The 17,639-nt window shown below is 39.1% G+C and overlaps 1 protein-coding gene across 7 annotated transcripts in view; it reads right to left on the bottom strand.

Annotated features, from left to right (window-relative positions):
- Positions 1-17,639, bottom strand: part of LOC134348213 (cullin-4A-like) — a 93,926-nt gene that overhangs the window by 52,068 nt on the left and 24,219 nt on the right. For all 7 annotated transcript variants that reach the window (XR_010018375.1, XR_010018376.1, XM_063051241.1 and 4 more), the window contains 2 exons: positions 4,320-4,387; positions 1,194-1,312 (listed from right to left, as the gene is read on the bottom strand). Coding sequence is in view for 5 of the 7 variants with exons in the window: in XM_063051241.1 (XP_062907311.1) it covers positions 1,194-1,312; positions 4,320-4,387 (187 nt within the window). In the remaining 2 variants the exon portion in view is untranslated. The remainder of the gene's footprint in view (positions 1-1,193; positions 1,313-4,319; positions 4,388-17,639) is intronic.

Raw genomic sequence — 17,639 nt, 5'->3', positions numbered from 1 at the left:
AGACAGCAAAGCATTTTCAGGTAGCCGTTTCCTCAGTTCATAATGTAATTAAGAAATGGCAGTTAACAGGAATGGTGGAGGTCAAGTTGAGGTCTGGAAGACCAAGAAAACTTTCTGAGAGAACTGCTTGCAGGATTGCTAGAAAGGCAAATCAAAACCCCCATTTGACTGCAAAAGACCTTCAGGAAGATTTAGCAGACTCTGGAGTGGCGGTGCACTGTTCTACTGTGCAGCGACACCTGCACAAATATGACCTTCATGGAAGAGTCATCAGAAGAAAACCTTTCCTGCGTCCTCACCACAAAATTCAGCGTCAGACGTTTGCAAAGGAACATCTAAACAAGCCCGATGCATTTTGGAAACAAGTCCCGTGGACTGATGAAGATAAAATAGAACTTTTTGGTCACAATCAGCAAAGGTACGTTTGGAGAATAAAGGGTACAGAATTTCATGAAAAGAACACCTCTCCAACTGTTAAGCACGGGGGTGGATCAATCATGCTTTGGGCTTGTGTTGCAGCCAGTGGCATGGGGAACATTTCACTGGTAGAGGGAAGAATTCATCTTCAATTAAATACCAGCAAATTCTGGAAGCAAACATCATACCGTCTGTAAAAAAAGCTGAAGATGAAAAACCACAAAGGACCACCTCAAGAGGTGCAAGCTGAAGGTTTTGCCATGGCCCTCACAGTCCCGAGTTAAACATCATCGAAAATCTGTGGATAGACCTCAAAAGAGCAGTGCATGCAAGACGGCCCAAGAATCTTACAGAACTAGACACCTTTTGAAAGGAAGAATGCGCGAAAATCCCCCAAACAAGAATTGAAGGACTCTTAGCTGGCTACAGAAAGCATTTACTAGCTGTGATACATGCCAAAGGAGGTATTACTAAGTACTGACATGCAGGGTGCCCAATCTTTTGCTTTGGGCCCTTTTCCTTTTTTGTTATTTTGAAATTGTAAAAGATGGAAATAAAAACGTAATCTTGCTTAAAATATTAAAGAAATGTGTCATCTTTAACTTTATGCCTTTTGGAAATCAGATCATCTTTTACTCACTTAGCTATTCACAGTACCAGAAATTTTGACCAAGGGTGCTCAAACGTTTGCATGCCACTGTAGCTCAGTCTCTGTGCAAAACAGTTTTTCCCACAGTATCTCAGGACATACCTTGTGACAATAATAAACCAACTACCTTGATATATTCATTCCAGTGCTGCAAAAGGACCGGTAAACCACCTTTAACCCTGCTGAACAGCTGATACAGTAAAGTGAGATCAGCAGTTCTATTTTCATCAAGCAGTTGATTGAGACCTGAAAAAAACAATAAAAATAAAGCATTTAATGTATGTAACTATAGAACATCTTATATTTATATAACAGCTCTAATATTAATTTTTCAAATAGTCCGACAATGTATAGAGATCGTCAGTACAGAGTCATGGAGATGACAAGGCAGAAGCATTTAAAGAGGGAATTCTAAATGGTAGGGGTTAGGCTTATGCACCAATGGTGAGATAAAATGGAAGAGCATAGCCACTTGGAATGGAGAATGCAGCAATGCAGGGCAGAGATAGGGAGAGGCAAGGACATTGAGGTAATTAACCATGTAAACATAGGGAAGAATTATAAATGCCTCCAACCTGATGGCATGAACATCGACTTCTCTAACTTCCGCTAATGCCCCACCTCCCCCTCGTACCCCATCTGTTATTTATTTTTATACACACATTCTTTCTCTCACTCTCCTTTTTCTCCCTCTGTCCCTCTGACTGTAACCCTTGCCCATCCTCTCCCCCCCTTTTCTTTCTCCCCGGACATCCTGTCCCATGATCCTCTCGTATCCCCTTTGCCAATCACCTGTCCAGCTTTTGGCTCCATCCCTCCCCCTCCTGTCTTCTCCTATCATTTTGGATCTCTCCCTCCCCCTCCCACTTTCAAATCTCTTACTAACTCTTCCTTCTGTTAGTCCTGACGCAGGGTCTCGGCCTGAAATGTCGACTGTACCTCTTCCTAGAGATGCTGCCTGGCCTGCTGCGTTCACCAGCAACTTTGATGTGTGTTGGTTGAAGAATTATAAAGTTGCAGTACTGCAAAATGGGAATCAATGTTTCTGAATGATTAATTGTGTGGACCAGATGAATGGCAGTTCCGGATTAGTGGAAATTTATGAAGACTGTGATAGGACTATGGCCAATATTTTTTTTTATGGTGGAGGATTTTCATTCACAGCAGATGGTTGAAGGAAAAATGAGACGGAAGATTTAAATATAGCGGTTATGAGCTAAGAATGGGTTTGAAAAATTATCTGTTTGGAGTCTAAAGGCAGTAAAAAAGCTAACAGTTCAGTGAAACTATAAGAAACTTTTAGATGGACACATAAATATGAAGGGAATGGATGGATATGGATGATACACAAGGTTTTTAGTATAAATTAACAGCAAGATCAGCACACCATCATGGGCCAGATGACCTGTCCAGCAATGTTTTTGTTCCATTATATTATCTCTATGTTCTGTGTGGAATTCCATATGTGAACCCTTCAGCCAGTTAACAATTTTGATCTCTTCCCCCAAAGTTCGCAACAAATCAGTTAGTGATAATAAGCAGTTTCTGATTCGGTGTACTTTAGAGGGAAATTCCAGAACAAGGCAGCAGTTAGCACCGGTAACTGGGGTTTAATTTTGCTGTCATCCTTAAAGGAGTTTGTATATTCTCCTAGTGTCCGTGTTGATTCTGACCAGGTGTTCTGGATTCATCTACATTCTAAAGGCGTACGAGTTAGTAGGTTAATATTTGGGCAATGCAGGCTTGTTGGTCTGGAAGGGCATGTTGCCGTGCTGTATCTCTAAATAAAACAACAAAAATTTTTAAAATTGCTCCTCTGGAACCTCGCCTATCCCCTGAGAGGGCAAAGACCTTGGTCAAAACCCCAGCCATCTTCTCACTTTGCTCCTTTCAATATTCTGGGATATACGTCATTAGATGAGCAAAACTTATCCACCTTAATGTTTTTTCAGTAACCCAGCATACCATCTCTTTAATCTGAAAATGTCCTGGTACATTAGCATGCTCCACTCTGTTTTCAATATTTTCCAATTCCTTCTCAATAAATACCAGCACAAAATTCTCTTTTAGCCACTCAGCCACTTGCTCTGACTCCAGTACAAATTTCCTCCTTTACATTCGAGTCATTTTTTTTTACTTTATGCTTTGGGATTGTACTTGACCCTGCTCATCAAAGTCATTTTATGGCCCCTTTTGGCCATCCTAATCATTTGCCTGAACTCTTTCCTGCTATCTTTATTTTCCACAAGACACCAGTCCGATTTTTAACTTCCTAAACTTTAGGAATGCTTCCTTTTTTTCCCCTGACTAATTTTATGACACTCTTGGGTCATGAGGTTCCCTTACCTTAGCATCCTCATCCTTACTCTTTCTAGAATATGCCAATCCTGAACTCTGATCAACTGGTCTTTAAACAACTCCCACGTGTCAGATCTCGACCTGTCCAGACAGCAACTACTCCCAATCAACGCCCCTCAATCCTGTCTTATCTTGTCTTAATTTGCCCTCCATCAATTTAGCTCCTCCTGCAAATCCAATTTTATCCTTAGTCATAACTATCTTAAAACATATAATGAATTGTGAAACTATTCCCAAAATGTTCAGCCACCTAGCTTATTTCCCAAAACTATGCTCTGTCCTTTAAATATACTCTCTACATACTGTTCCAAGAACCTCTCTTGGATGCACTGAAGAAATCCCAACCCATTGAAGTTTCTTATGTTAAGGAAGTTGCTATGAGTACTAGAGATGTTAAAGTCCCCCACCATGAAAACCCTGTTGTTTCTGTACACTTCCATAATCTGGCCTAGTACCTGTTTCTTCACCTCTCAATTGCAATGTGCAATTGCATAAACTTACTGTGTAATTGCACCTTTCTTATTTTACCCCCATCCAGATTGCCACAGTGGAGGAGCCCTCCGGTATACCCTGAGTACTGCTGTGATAGGAATGGCCTTTGTTCAAACCTCCCTTCTATCAATAAAACCCAGGAATGCTGAGCTCTATTACACTTTCATGTTAAAAAATATTAAATACTAAGCATTGGTTCAGGCATGACAGATGGAACAAATGACAGCATGTTTATAACATCTGAAAGCCCAAGGAGTTAGAAGATTCAAAAAGAGTTAAGTTACAAGTGAAAAGTGGGTTAACATTAGAAAAAGTGCAATTAGTGTAAACGGCTAAGGAGAGGTTTTACTAAACCATGTGATAAAATTAAATAGAAATATTCTATATGTTTGGTTTCTTTTACCTTTTTGAAGAATAGCTGTCAGATGCTCACCAAGGAGATGCTTCTCAACACTGGCAACCAGCCACTTTCTGAAAAATCACCAATAATTACATTGCAGAGTTGTCAACTGCACATTATGAAAACTAGCCTTCTCCCAATTGACTCTGTCTACATGCCCTGTTGCCTCAGGAAAGCAGCCAACATAATCAAAGGTCCCACCTACCGCAGTCATTCAGTATTCCTCCTCCCTCCCACTGAGCAGAAGATACAAAACCACCAGACTCAAGGACAGTTTCCACCCCACTGGATCTCTCACACAAAAAATGAACTCTTGATCTCTCAACCCACCCTGTCATGACTCTTGCACATTATTTGGCTACCTCCACTGCACTTTCTCTGTAAGTGTTACATACATTCTGCTTTTTTCCCTACTCTGCTTCTTCAGTGTCAGTGATCTACATGGACGGCATGCGACAGCTTTTCACTGTACAAGTGACAATAACAAACCCAATACCAATACAATGTTGGGGTCAGCATGGTAGCAGAGCAGTTAACACAACACTTCACAGAGCCAGCAACCAGGGTTCAATTTCCCCCGCCGCCTGTAAGGAGTTTGTACTTTTTTCCAGTAACTGCGTGGGTTTCTTCCGAGCGTGTTAGTTTTCTCCCAGTGTTTAAAGACATACTAGTTGGTAGGTTAACTAATCATTGTAAATTGTCCTGTGATTAGGCTAGGATTAAATAGGGGGATTGATGAGCAGAATGGCCAGAAACCAGAAAGGCTTATTCTGTGCTGTATCTCAATAAATAAATTTTTAAAATATACAGTTCACTAAGCTATTCACACAGAAGACAAAACAAAATATGCACCAATTAACTTTCCCAAGGGAAACTACTACAGACGGAAGAGGCCCTGAAATCTAGCATCAGGTGATTCAATACAATCAAGCACATCGAGGATAAAATCAGGACTAAATCAGAAAAAAGGAGGAGAGAATAAACAAAAATGCAAGTTTTTCAATAAAGCCATGACAACCAGGAGTCTACACCAAGATCAATTTTTTACACCAAGATCAAACATAATCCATTCTCTCCTCAGTAGCCACCAGAAGAGATCATATTGGTCTATTTCAAGAACATTTTCATGCTTCCAGACAAACCCTGCTTTGCTCTTAACTGTGTGGTTTATAATTTAAGGCTTCAACTGCAGGCAGTATCGCAAATGTTTCTGCTACTTCTCTGCCCATGACTCTGGCAGCTGTGAACACTCCACAAATCCCATCTCTAAAATGATAACCTGCCACAGGGCCATTATTTATAGCCGAAAGGGTGCCACAGTAGTGTGGTGGTTAGCGTGACACTAATACTGTTCAGGGGGTCAGAGTTCAGAGCTCAATTCCATCTGTAAGAACTTCTGTCCTTCCTGTTAACTTGCGGGTGACCACAATTTACTTTTGAAAGTCGCAAGACATCACATTCATAATAATGTCACAATGTCTGTATACAGTGATATAAAATCAGAATACAAGAGGTTGAGCTGTCAGGGACACCATGAGCATTTAACTAAGAGAGTTGAGTTTGCTGTGTCAATCAGTAAACCTCCCACTGTTTGTTTATCCTGTTTTGCTTGGTGTCAGGAGTAGCTTGTGTCTTTCATCCTTACTCCTGGGCATTTGTAGGAATAATGATGAACAACCCAAAGTCTCTGCTTCTGCCACTTGGGACTCCAATTTAATACAGGGAACTTCTGTAAACAGGAAAAGCAACAGTAAGGAATAATGTTAAATGAGTCAAGGAAGAAGAGAAACACAGAATGGTAAACATTAAGGGAGAAAGGTTAAAGAGAGATACAGAAATTTTCATTAAAAATAAATCATATTCTTCAGAGGAAATGAGATTCCATATTGATAAAACTGCTCTGGTAAAATAATTGTAAATTATTAGGGCAAAAAAGTAATTCTTTTTCGATATTTACTTGCACTAAGCTTTTCCAATTCTTTGTTTGAAACTAGTGGATTAGCACCACAGGTTCACAGCATTGCAGGGAAACCAGTATGCAAAAGAGCACTTTGTGGAAAAGCAGGATATTTCGTTCGGCAACTTAACACATAGATATTGAAGCTGTCATCAGATTTTTTCAATTAAAAGCAAGTGCCAACAGCTTCATTATTAATCCTAACGCCCAAACAACAAGGACTTCTATTTCTTTTGTTTAACCAACTTTACTTGCAACGCCTCCCTTCAATACCAGAGGGCTGCCACCCTTACATCACACAATTCCCTTCCTTCTACACGTGCGCAGGACAAGAGATGGAGCTCCCTTCTTTGTTCGACAGTCACCCAGTTGTTCCTTCGTGTTGACCATAGCACACGATGAATCTTCTGTGCTTGGGGGGGACTTCCGGTAGCACTCATGGAGTGAAGTCGCGTTCTTGACTCGCTCCATTACCTCTGAGTTTTTTTTCTTCTGATCAGCTATATTTTAATTAACCATTAAGGCATCAACTTTTACAATACTTTGAATCAAATTGGGCTCTTCGATAACTGGATGCGTTTAAGGTCTGCTATGTCTAAGAATGGGAAAAACGGGAAGGATGGCAAACCTCCGGTTAAACCGAAAGGTACCGATTTCCCTCCGACTGAACCACCGGTGACATTGAAAGCTATATTGGAGTTAATTCAAAGGGAAATTTCAACCTCTGTTACGGAGCTGATTCGTGCAGAAATTTCAATTCATTTCCAGAAAATTGCCGATTCAATCGATAAGATACAAACATCTATTACGGAACATCAGTCGGCTATATCTGATCTTCAAAAATCCACACAACAAAGTGAGCTTAAGATGGGGAAAATCGAAGAAACAATTAATGTAATGAAGAAGAAACTTGATTTTCTGACCTTTAAAAACTCTGACTTAGAATCTAGAATGAGACGGCAGAATCTTTGAATGATTTGGGTGCGTGAAGCTGTTGAATCTGATAACCCTATGAAGTATTTTTCTCAACTTTTAAAAGATGCATTTCCTACTGTATTTCCTGACCAACCACCGTTATTGGATTGTGTTCACAGAGTTCCATCATACTCGCCTAGGTCAGATAGACCTCGACATGTTATTTTACGGTTTCATTACTTTCAAGACAAGGAGAAACTGTTTCGATTCGTTCGATCTAAGGGTTTCATTGATTTTCTGGATCTTAAATTCCGATTCGTGGAAGATTTCAGTAAACCAATCCGGGATCAACGGGTTCGTTACAGATCTGTGATGTCGGAACTCTACAAGATGGATTTAAGACCAGCGCTGCTTTACCCTGCACGTCTAAGGATTCGTACGTTGGATGGAGCCCTCCGTTTTTTTGACTCTCCATCGGATGCCCAGAGTTATTTGGATCAATTTTCACCTTCAACATCTTAATTGTAATTTTTTAACTATCTCCGCTGATCGGAGGCTGTGAATTTGTCGGTCTTAATTTTTTTTTTGCCTTATATGGGCAGAAAAGTTTATTTTTGATTACTTAATATGGTTGCTAAACTTTCTTTTTAACTGCGTCATTTCTTTCTTTTTCCCAGGGGATTCTGGGTGGTTACTTCCTTATTGTCATTTTACGTATTTCCTTTGTGGTCTTAAATTTTGTAGTTTTTTTTTTAATCTATTTTGTTTTGTAGGTTTTTATAATTAGTTTATGTTAATAATCTTATTTTTTTTGTTGTTCTGTTTATTCATGGGTCTGGGGTTTATTGCGGTTTTTTTTCATATATTTTCTGGCTTTTATTCTGTTATGTGTTTATTTTAATTGAGTTATTTTTTTTATTCTTTTACTGTTTTATAATCAGCTGATCTTTTTTATATTTACACTTTTTTTTAGGGAGCATATACTGGAAGTCATGGGGGTAATTTTAGTGCTTGCTTCTTTCGGGCTGGTCTGCGTTAGATTTAGCCTTGGGGTCATGGGGTGGGGGGTGGTGGGAGGGGCTTCACGTTTTAGTTTCTTTCTTCTTGGGCTATATACATTATTGAAGTATTGGTTGCGTTCTTCTTCCCGGTATCTCTTGTATGTTCTGTTCCCTCTCCGGGTTCGTGGGTCGAGCCTATCGTCAATCCTCCTTGTTGTGGGTTGACTTTAGGGTTTATGGAGTCTATTATTAATTTTGTCTCCTGGAATACTAATGGTCTTAATCATCCTATTAAAAGGAAAAAAGTTTTTAAAGTGTTCTGGAGACTTAAAGCACAAATTTTATTCTTACAAGAGACCCATGTGCGGAGGGGGGACAGACTACGTTTTTTTAAATTCTGGAAGGGTCAACAGTTTCATTCGAACTCCAATGCTAAGATTCGAGGCGTCTCTATTTTTATAGACTCCTCAGTTACTTTTATACAGCATGATATTATTTCTGATCCGAATGGTAGATTTCTATTGGTTAGTGGTTTACTATTTAATTAAAAAGTAGTTTTGGTTCATGTTTATGCTCCTAATATGGATTGTCCAGAATTTTATAAATCATTATTTAATCAGTTTCCGAATTTGAATGAGTTTTCATTGATCTGGGGCGGAGATCTTAATACCTGTTTGTCTCCAGCTTTGGACCGTTCGGCTCCTTTACGGACCTTACCTAATAAATCTGCAACTTTGATTAATTCATTTCTTTCTGATTCTGGGTCGACGGACATTTGGCGCTTTTTGCATCCTCAGGAAAAAGATTTTTCTTTTTTTTCACATGTTCATCATTCCTATTCAAGAATTGATTATTTCTTTATTGATTCTCGTCTTATTCCCTCAGTGATTAAATGTGATTATGATTCTATAACCATTTCGGATCATGCTCCACTTAAGCTTTCTATTAAAATTCTGGCCAATATACAAAATAATAGACAATGGCGTTTTAATTCGCTGTTGCTTCAGGACTCGGACTTTGTTAACTTTATGAATGAACAGATTGATCTTTTTTTTACAATTAACCATACAGAGGATATTTCTGTTAACACTCTTTGGGATACTTTTAAAGCTTATATTCGTGGTCAGATTATCTCGTATTCTGCTGCTTTGAGGAAGAAGCAGAAGCAGGAGAGTTGGTAATTGTGGACAAGATTAAGGAAATTGATAAGAAATATGTTATAGCTCCTTCTGAGGAGTTATATAAACAAAGAACTGAACTTCAAATGGAACACAGTTTATTACTCTCGTCCTCGATTGTAAACCAATTAAAGAAAACAAGAAGTGAATTTTATGTACACAGTGACAAAATTGGTAAACTGTTGGCTAATCAATTGAAGTCTAATTATGCAAAATCTCAAATTAATCAGATTTATAACCAAAATGATCGACTAATACTTGATCATGTGGGGATTAATCAAACCTTCTGTGATTTTTACTCTTCCTTATATCAATCAGAGTCTCCTCGAGATTCTAAATATATGAATGATTTTTTAGATAATTTAGACTTCCCTGAGATTTCACAGGATATGGCTTCTATGTTAGATACTCCTATTACCATGGATGAGATTAAAAATGTTATTTTCTCTATGAATTTGGGGAAAGCTCCTGGCCCTGATGGGTTTACCGTAGAATTTTATAAATGTTTTGCTCCTTCATTAATCCCTCGGCTTTGTAGGGTTTTTGAGGCTTCATCGAAACTTGGTAAACTTCCTGAATCTTTTAATAGAGCATCAATTTCTTTAATATTAAAGAAAGATAAAGATCCTGCTCAATGTACATCTTATAGACCAATATCTTTGTTGATTCTAAAGTTTTTTCTAAGTTATTAGCAAATAGATTAGAAAAAGTACTTCCCTCTATTATTTCGGAAGACCAAACGGGTTTTATTAAAGGTCGTTACTCTTTTAATAATATTTGTACACTGTTAAATATCGTTTATACTCCCTCACAAAATGTTCCTGAGTGTGTTATCTCTTTAGATGCCGAGAAAGCTTTTGATAGAGTAGAATGGCCTTATTTATTTAAGGTGCTTGAAAGGTTTTATTTCAGCTTGAAATTTATATCCTGGATTAAACTCTTATATTATTCTCCTGTGGCCTCGGTCCGTACTAACTCTTTAAGTTCACCTTTTTTCCCTCTTTTTCGAGGTACTCGACAAGGCTGTCCTCTTAGTCCCTTATTATTTGATATTGCATTAGAACCTCTTGCAACTGCCATTCGAGAATCTCCAAATATTACTGGGATAACTTGGGGCTTAAAGTCCCATAAATTATCACTCTATGCTGATGATTTACTTTTATATATTTCTAATCCTCAAAAATCCATCCCGGCTGTTTTAGAGTTATTAGCACAATTTGGTCTTTTTTCAGGTTATAAATTAAATCTTAGTAAGAGTGAAGTCTTTCCGATTAATAAACAACTTCCCTTATATTATAAATTTCCATTTAAATTGATTAATAATTATTTTTCATATCTTGGGATTAAAATTACTTGTAAATACAAAGATTTATTTAAGACTAACTTTTTACCATTAATAGACCATATTACTCAACTTTCATCTAAATGGCTTCCTTTATATTTAACTTTGATTGGTCGTATTAATGCAGTTAAGATGTTTTTTTTGCCAAAATTTTTATATATATTTCAAGCATTACCAATCTTTCTTCCAAAATCTTTTTTTTGACAAAGTTGACTCTAAAATTTCTTCATTTATTTGGCAGAATAAAAACCCGAGACTGGGTAAAATGCATTTACAGAAAGCTAAGAGAGATGGAGGCTTAGCATTACCTAACTTTAGATTTTATTATTGGGCAATTAATATTCGACATATGAAATTCTGGTTACTGGACCAGGATATACTATCCATTCCTAAATGGGTAGTATTGGAATTACAATCTGTTCAGGGTTTTACACTCGGCTCTATTTCAGGTTCCTCTCTTCCTTTTGATTGGAAACGCCTTAAACAGGTGTCTAACCCGATAGTTAAATATACCTTGCGTATTTGGTTTCAATTCAGAAAATTTTTTGATCTTAATCAATTTGGGTTAGCGATTCCTATTTTAGGTAACATATTTTTTCCTCCCTTTTTTACGGATCGTGCTTTTCAAATTTGGAAGACTAAGGGTATTTCACGGTTTTTGGATTTATTTTTAGATGGTTCCCTTATGTCTTTTGAACAATTATCTAATAAATATAACTTATCAAGAATACATTTTTTTAGATATTTACAAGTTAGAAATTTTCTAAGTACTATACTTTCTTCCTTTCCAATGCTTCCTCCTACATACATTTTAGATACTATAATCAACCTTAATCCATGTCAGAAAGGTGCATCGGCTATGATTTATAATATTATTATGAAACTTAGGAAAGCTCCATTTGATAAGATTAGTGTAGATTGGGAACAGGAATTGGGGTTTACCATTTCTGTGGATGACTGGGGGCAGATTTTACAATTAGTCAATACTTCCTCTATCTGTGCTAAACATTCCCTAATTCAATTTAAAGTTGTTCATAGAGCACATATGTCCAAAGATAAGTTAGCGCGCTTTTATTCTCATATTAATCCTTTTTGTGATAGATGTCCGGGGCAGATAGCCTCTTTAACTCATATGTTTTGGTCTTGCCCTACTTTGGAAACTTTTTGGAGAGACATTTTTAATATTATCTCCAAGGTATTGAATATAGATATCTCTCCTCACCCTTTTACTGCTATCTTTGGACTACCTAAAATTTCCAGTAATCTCTCCCCTTCAGCCCGTAGAATGATTGCATTTCTTACTTTAATGGCGAAAAGATGTATCTTACAACATTGGAAAGAGCTTAATGCTCCAACTACCTTTTTTTGGTTTTCTCAGACGATATTATGCTTGAATTTGGAGAAAATTAGAAGCAATCTTTATGACTCCTCATTTAAATTTGAACAGACTTGGAGATCTTTTATTCAATATTTTCATTTAATGTAATATATACCCTTCTTGTTTTTTTCACTGTTTTTAATGGAGGTCGGGATTGAGGACGTGATTTTAAGTTTAACTCTGTTTGGTTTCAAGTTAGCCCATTGCTTTGCGTTGCTTTTAGTTAGTTGCACGGTGGGGTTTTTTTTGGGGTTTTTTTTCTTTTTCTCCATTGATATATATATATATATATATATAAAATTAGTATACTATTATGTTACCTTGGTATGTTATGTTTAAATTACATTGTTTTTTTGTATTAATATCTTCTGTAATTTTATTATATTCTAACAATGTATTAGTGTCTATATGGCTTACCTTTTTGTATACTTATTTAACAAAAAGATTTAAAAAGAAAGAAAGAATTTTCTGTGCTTGGACAAGTTCTTTGATGCTGCTTATCTCGAAACAAAGCCTCTTCTCTGTAACTGAATTGGTGGATTTGATAGCATCAACCGGGAATAGTTGTCTATAACACGTTATCTGTATTCTGTTCCTCTTTGAGTCACCACGGAAAAGCTCAGAATAGAGTGTGGCCATAAAAAGGGCATCATCAATACCTTCAGACATTGCAAGGGTTTCTGCTGCCTGCATAGTTGACTCAACTCTTCACATTATTTCTGATTGCCAGTAGAGAGGTGAAAATATTTCCTCTTCCCCCATCAGTACAATAAAATGTTCCCCTTGAGTCCCTCCATCAGGAAGATTTCCAAGTGAGACATCACTAAAAATAACGAGCCTCAGTGAACTATCTTTTCCAAGCTGTTGAAACTTCAAGACTACTTTTTCAGATTGAATTCGGCACACTATCACGTTTGCCTCATGTAAAGTTTGTACTGCGGCATTTTTTATGCAGGATGCCGAGCTGCAGGCATCAAACATAACGTCAGGTCTGCTCTGCCTTGCTACCCACAGAATCTGACCTAAGTTGCTTCGCTTCAGCTTCACTGAGGGGTGTATCCCGCCGTATGACATGTGAGGATTCCATGCGATAAGATTCCTGATGTAGCTTTCTTGGTGCCGTTGTACTGTTCTGTTGACAGTAAGGATGTCTCTCCCTACATTGCAGAATCTGTCATGTTCCTCCCGTCCAACCTAACAGACTGACTTTAGCGAAAGGATAACTGTTGTGGTGGTGTTGTGAGCCTCCCCATATGAAGTCATCTACAAGTCTTCCAATCACATGATATCCTGAATCCTGCTAGTAAAAAATAGCTGGATCTACTTGTGACATCTTTCCACCTTTTCAACATTATTTCCTTGACCTTTTTATACCAGCAGACCATGCACACACTTTTTGAGTCTCCAGAGTGTTCCTTCACTTATGGCTTCAGGAGGGGATTTAATGTAAATGTCACACGACAGCTCCATTCCCTATAAGAATGCCGATTTTATGTGCATGCAATGGGTTTGCCAATGCTTTTGACATATCACTGAGAGAAATAATCAGCGAGACTCTGATGCACATGTTGGCAAGTCTTTACAGAATGTTTCTATGTTCAGTTCCTCAAAACCTCTAGCCAGCAGCTGTGCTTTTGGTATAGTTCCTGTTGAGATTTCTCTCAGGGTCCATACCCATCTTGTAGACATTGTCTTTTGGCCAATGTCTCCGACTTCTTCAAACACTCCATTATTTAACTTCTGATTTAATCCTGTTTTGCAGATTCAAATGACACCTCCTTAGTTACTAGGACATCTTCATCTTGACATTTCTCAGATGGTCTAGCCTGATCTATACTTGATTCAATACGAAGTCTGTCTACACGTGACATGTTGACTGACCCTGCAGTGCCAGTGACCGTGACTTTTGTTTATCCCAGTGGCTTTGCCTGCTCGTCCTGAGATTTCAGCTTTGTATGATACACCAGTGTTTTGGTCTACAAATCTTAGTTTATCCTGTTTTCAGACTGAAACTTCAATGTCTTTGCACCTGTGATACTTTCTGCTCATGCAAGTCGATTGAGTTCTCAACTGCACTCTCTGTGTCAATGTTGTGCAACTCTTTTGGGTCCTGAGCTGCACTTTCCTCATCCCTGTCTGTGCTATGTGATCGCATGCCACCCAAGTGCTTTTCATTTTTTTGTGTCATTCTCCGTGGAGTTCTGATGGTCTTCACCTTGTGCTTTACATAGTCTGGAATGATGCGCTCTCCCATATGTACCTCCATGTTTTACGAATGCCACAACTCCATCCTGACCTATGACAACTTCAGGACCTTTCCTTTCTGTACAGTTTGCTCTTTTGTAATACACTTTGTCCCCTGTCTCATATTTCTCGTCTGTAGGATGTAGCTGTGCCCTCAGTACTCTTCAAATTCTCTCTGAACACTCTGCTTCAGTGAAAGCCTTCCTTGATACATGCAGTGCTGAAATATATTTCCCAACCCATTCACTCCTTGTAGTGCCCTCTAGAGCAGGTGGCCTGTCAACCAGTACAGAGGGGAAGTTTGGATCCTGACTGAACACCAAATGATACAGGTTACAGCCACCTACATAGTGCATGGTATTCTTCACCATACGGGCCCAGTCCTGGGCTGTGTTCCAATCACAGCCATTGCTTTTCTTTACCTTCAGCATTACTCCAGTAAGCATTTGATTGTGTCACTCCAGAAGCCCATTACTCTAAAGACTATATGCTGCTGTTGTCTTTGTTACAATGTTAAAGTTCTCTGCCATATCTCTGAATTCACCATTATTAAATTCATCACCATTATCACTGAATACTTTATGAGGTGGGCCATTCATACTGACCAAGGAATGGATGAAGTTTTTTTAAAATCTATTTCTGAGGGTCTGTTTGTATTTACACTGCTACCAGCACTGAAACCTGTGAACTTATCAATGATGGGGAGATACCACACTCCTTGCTCCAGTTCATGTAGGTCTAAGGCTCCTGTTTCATTGTATTCAGATGCTAGTGGCAGACCAACCGCAGACTTGGGCTTTCTGAACTTTTGTTCAAAATCAATAATATACTCAGCCATATTTTTAGAATTGTCCCTATAAATTTTGTCTGTCTGAATATGCCTCATAAATCTGATCCTTTTCTTCCTTCAAAAAATCTGAGTCAAGTGTATTTATTAGCAAATTCATACCATCATCTCTATTCAAATCTTCCACTGAAATTCCCATTGCGGTCTCTCTTGCTCTTCCCGAAAGCGGCAATTCTGTAACACGAGTCCATATTCCAATTTCATGTCTCCGGCTTTCGTCAGGCTTGCTCTCATCAAGTGCTGGTGGGATCCTACAATTGGACACCATCCTCTGCTACCACTGTTAAATGCTCAAACAGCAAGGACACTGTTTCTTTTGTTTAAACAACTTCACTTTCAACATCTCCCTTCAATATCTGAGGGCCGCCATCTTCACACCTCACAATTCCTCTCTCTCCACACACACACGCGCATGTGTACTAAAAGAACAATTACCTGACAGAAGTGCAGGCTGATTAACACTGGCCATCTGGTTTTGAATTAAAAAAAGATATCAGTCCATCACAAATACACCTGGTAAGAGCAACAATATTACATCCCTATATTTAGGCAAATACACAGAAAGTGATATAACTCATGGGTCGACCTTCCAATGATTGCAAGCATGCCATTCGTACTGCACCATGCCTGGCGCTTCCTCACTGTAAACTCATTTTTCCACTCTTCCTTCATTTAGAAGCTTTGAACAGCTGGGAGAGACGCTTCCAGACTTCCAATCACCTCGGTCCTGGACCCTCAGATTCATGGACACTGGGCCTCCAATCTCCAAGTCCCTGACTCAGACTTGCAGACTTCCAACCTCAGACACACTGAGCTAAGGGCTTCAACCTTCTGACCTCGATCTCTGGACTTGTCACCTTCAGTCTTTGAACTCCAGCCAGCTCTCATGTCTCCTTACTAATGGACCTCAGACCCTGTGACTCGCTGATGTGGGGTATTGAAGGATCACCAGCCCTTGGTCATGGGGCCTGCTGACTTTGATGACTGGCCACAGGGATCGCTGGCCTTCATCTTCAGCACCTGCTGACCCGACACTGGTCAACTGGGATTGCTGGCCTTCAACTGTGGAGCGCTCCAACCTGGACTCTGACCATTGCCTCCTACCTGACTCTTCATTTACTGCCCTGACCTCTAATCATCTCCCCATCCCAATCCTGGAAATCTTATTTCTCCTATAAGACCTTGTGCTGTCCCCAACAGCATCCTTACGAAATTAAAAAAGCACATCTACTTCTGAGTCACGACCTTGGTGGACAATGCAGCACTGCATCATCATGACTGGACATCCATGTCCACATGGGAACGGGAGAGGGCAAGGAGCAGCTCATCTGATCCATTTGCCATCTTTGGCCTCTCTTCATCAAGGAAAAATCAAACATCTCCAATTGCATGCATGCTAGATTGGAGTGAAAGTTTTCAGGCTGTTCAATCTAACAACATTCATTTAAGAATCAGAAGTTAATGCAGATCTCTCAAACTCATTACAGAAACAATGCATTGGGAAAAATGAACCCAAAAGGTAAAAGTTAATTTAAGGAACAGTACCTGGTTTAAGAAAAGGAGCTACATTTTACCCTCAAATCTGAAAATCTCATTAATCCTTTTGCTATGCTCATGCTTCTCAAGGTCCCAGAACACATTCTACACATTTAGGAAAACACACCAACGTCTCAACTTTCTGAGGAAGGCTGAAGAGAACTGGACTATGCACATCTATACTCACGTCATTCTACAGATGCGTAGTAGAGAGCAGCCTAACAAGCTGCATCACTGCATGGTACAGAAACTGCTCTGCAACAGACAGGAAACTCAACAACAGGTATCCAAAACTGCCTAACACATCACTGGCAGCAGCATACCCACCATTCAGGACACCTATACAGAAAGGTGTCGGAAAAGGGCCAGCAACATGGCATAGGTAAACAAGGTGAGGAGATTCCGAAGAAAGGTATTAGTGAGCTAGATAGAAAACTGAGAAACAGGACCTCTAGGGTAGTAATCTTTGGTTTGTTGCCCAAGCCACATGTCAGTGAGGGTAAGCATATGATGATTTGGTAGGTGAATGGCATGGGACTGAGGAACTGGTGCGGGAAGCAGGGTTCAGATTTATGGATCATTTGGATCTCTTCGTGGGAAGGTATGAACTGTACAAAAGGTACGGGTTACAACTGAATTGGAGCGGGTCCAATGTCCTTGTGGGCAAGTTGGCTAAAGTTGTTAGGGTGGGTTTAAACCAACTTGGAAGGGGATGGGAACTGGAGTGATAGTACTGAAGATGAGGTAGTTGGTTTTACAGAGGCAATATGTATTGAGACAGCTAGCAAGGAGTGGCTGATGATGGGACAAAATTACAGTCAACAGGTTGACTTGCAACGTAACAGGCGGACAAAATTGAAAAAGGTGAACACAGGACGAAAGGTGTTATATCTGAATGCGTACAGTACACAGAATAAGGTCGATG

This window comes from Mobula hypostoma, chromosome 6 (genome assembly GCF_963921235.1).
Source record: "Mobula hypostoma chromosome 6, sMobHyp1.1, whole genome shotgun sequence".
Lineage (NCBI taxonomy): Eukaryota > Metazoa > Chordata > Chondrichthyes > Myliobatiformes > Myliobatidae > Mobula > Mobula hypostoma.
Note: the sequence above shows the minus strand (reverse complement) of the source record. Positions and strands in the feature narration are given on the sequence as shown.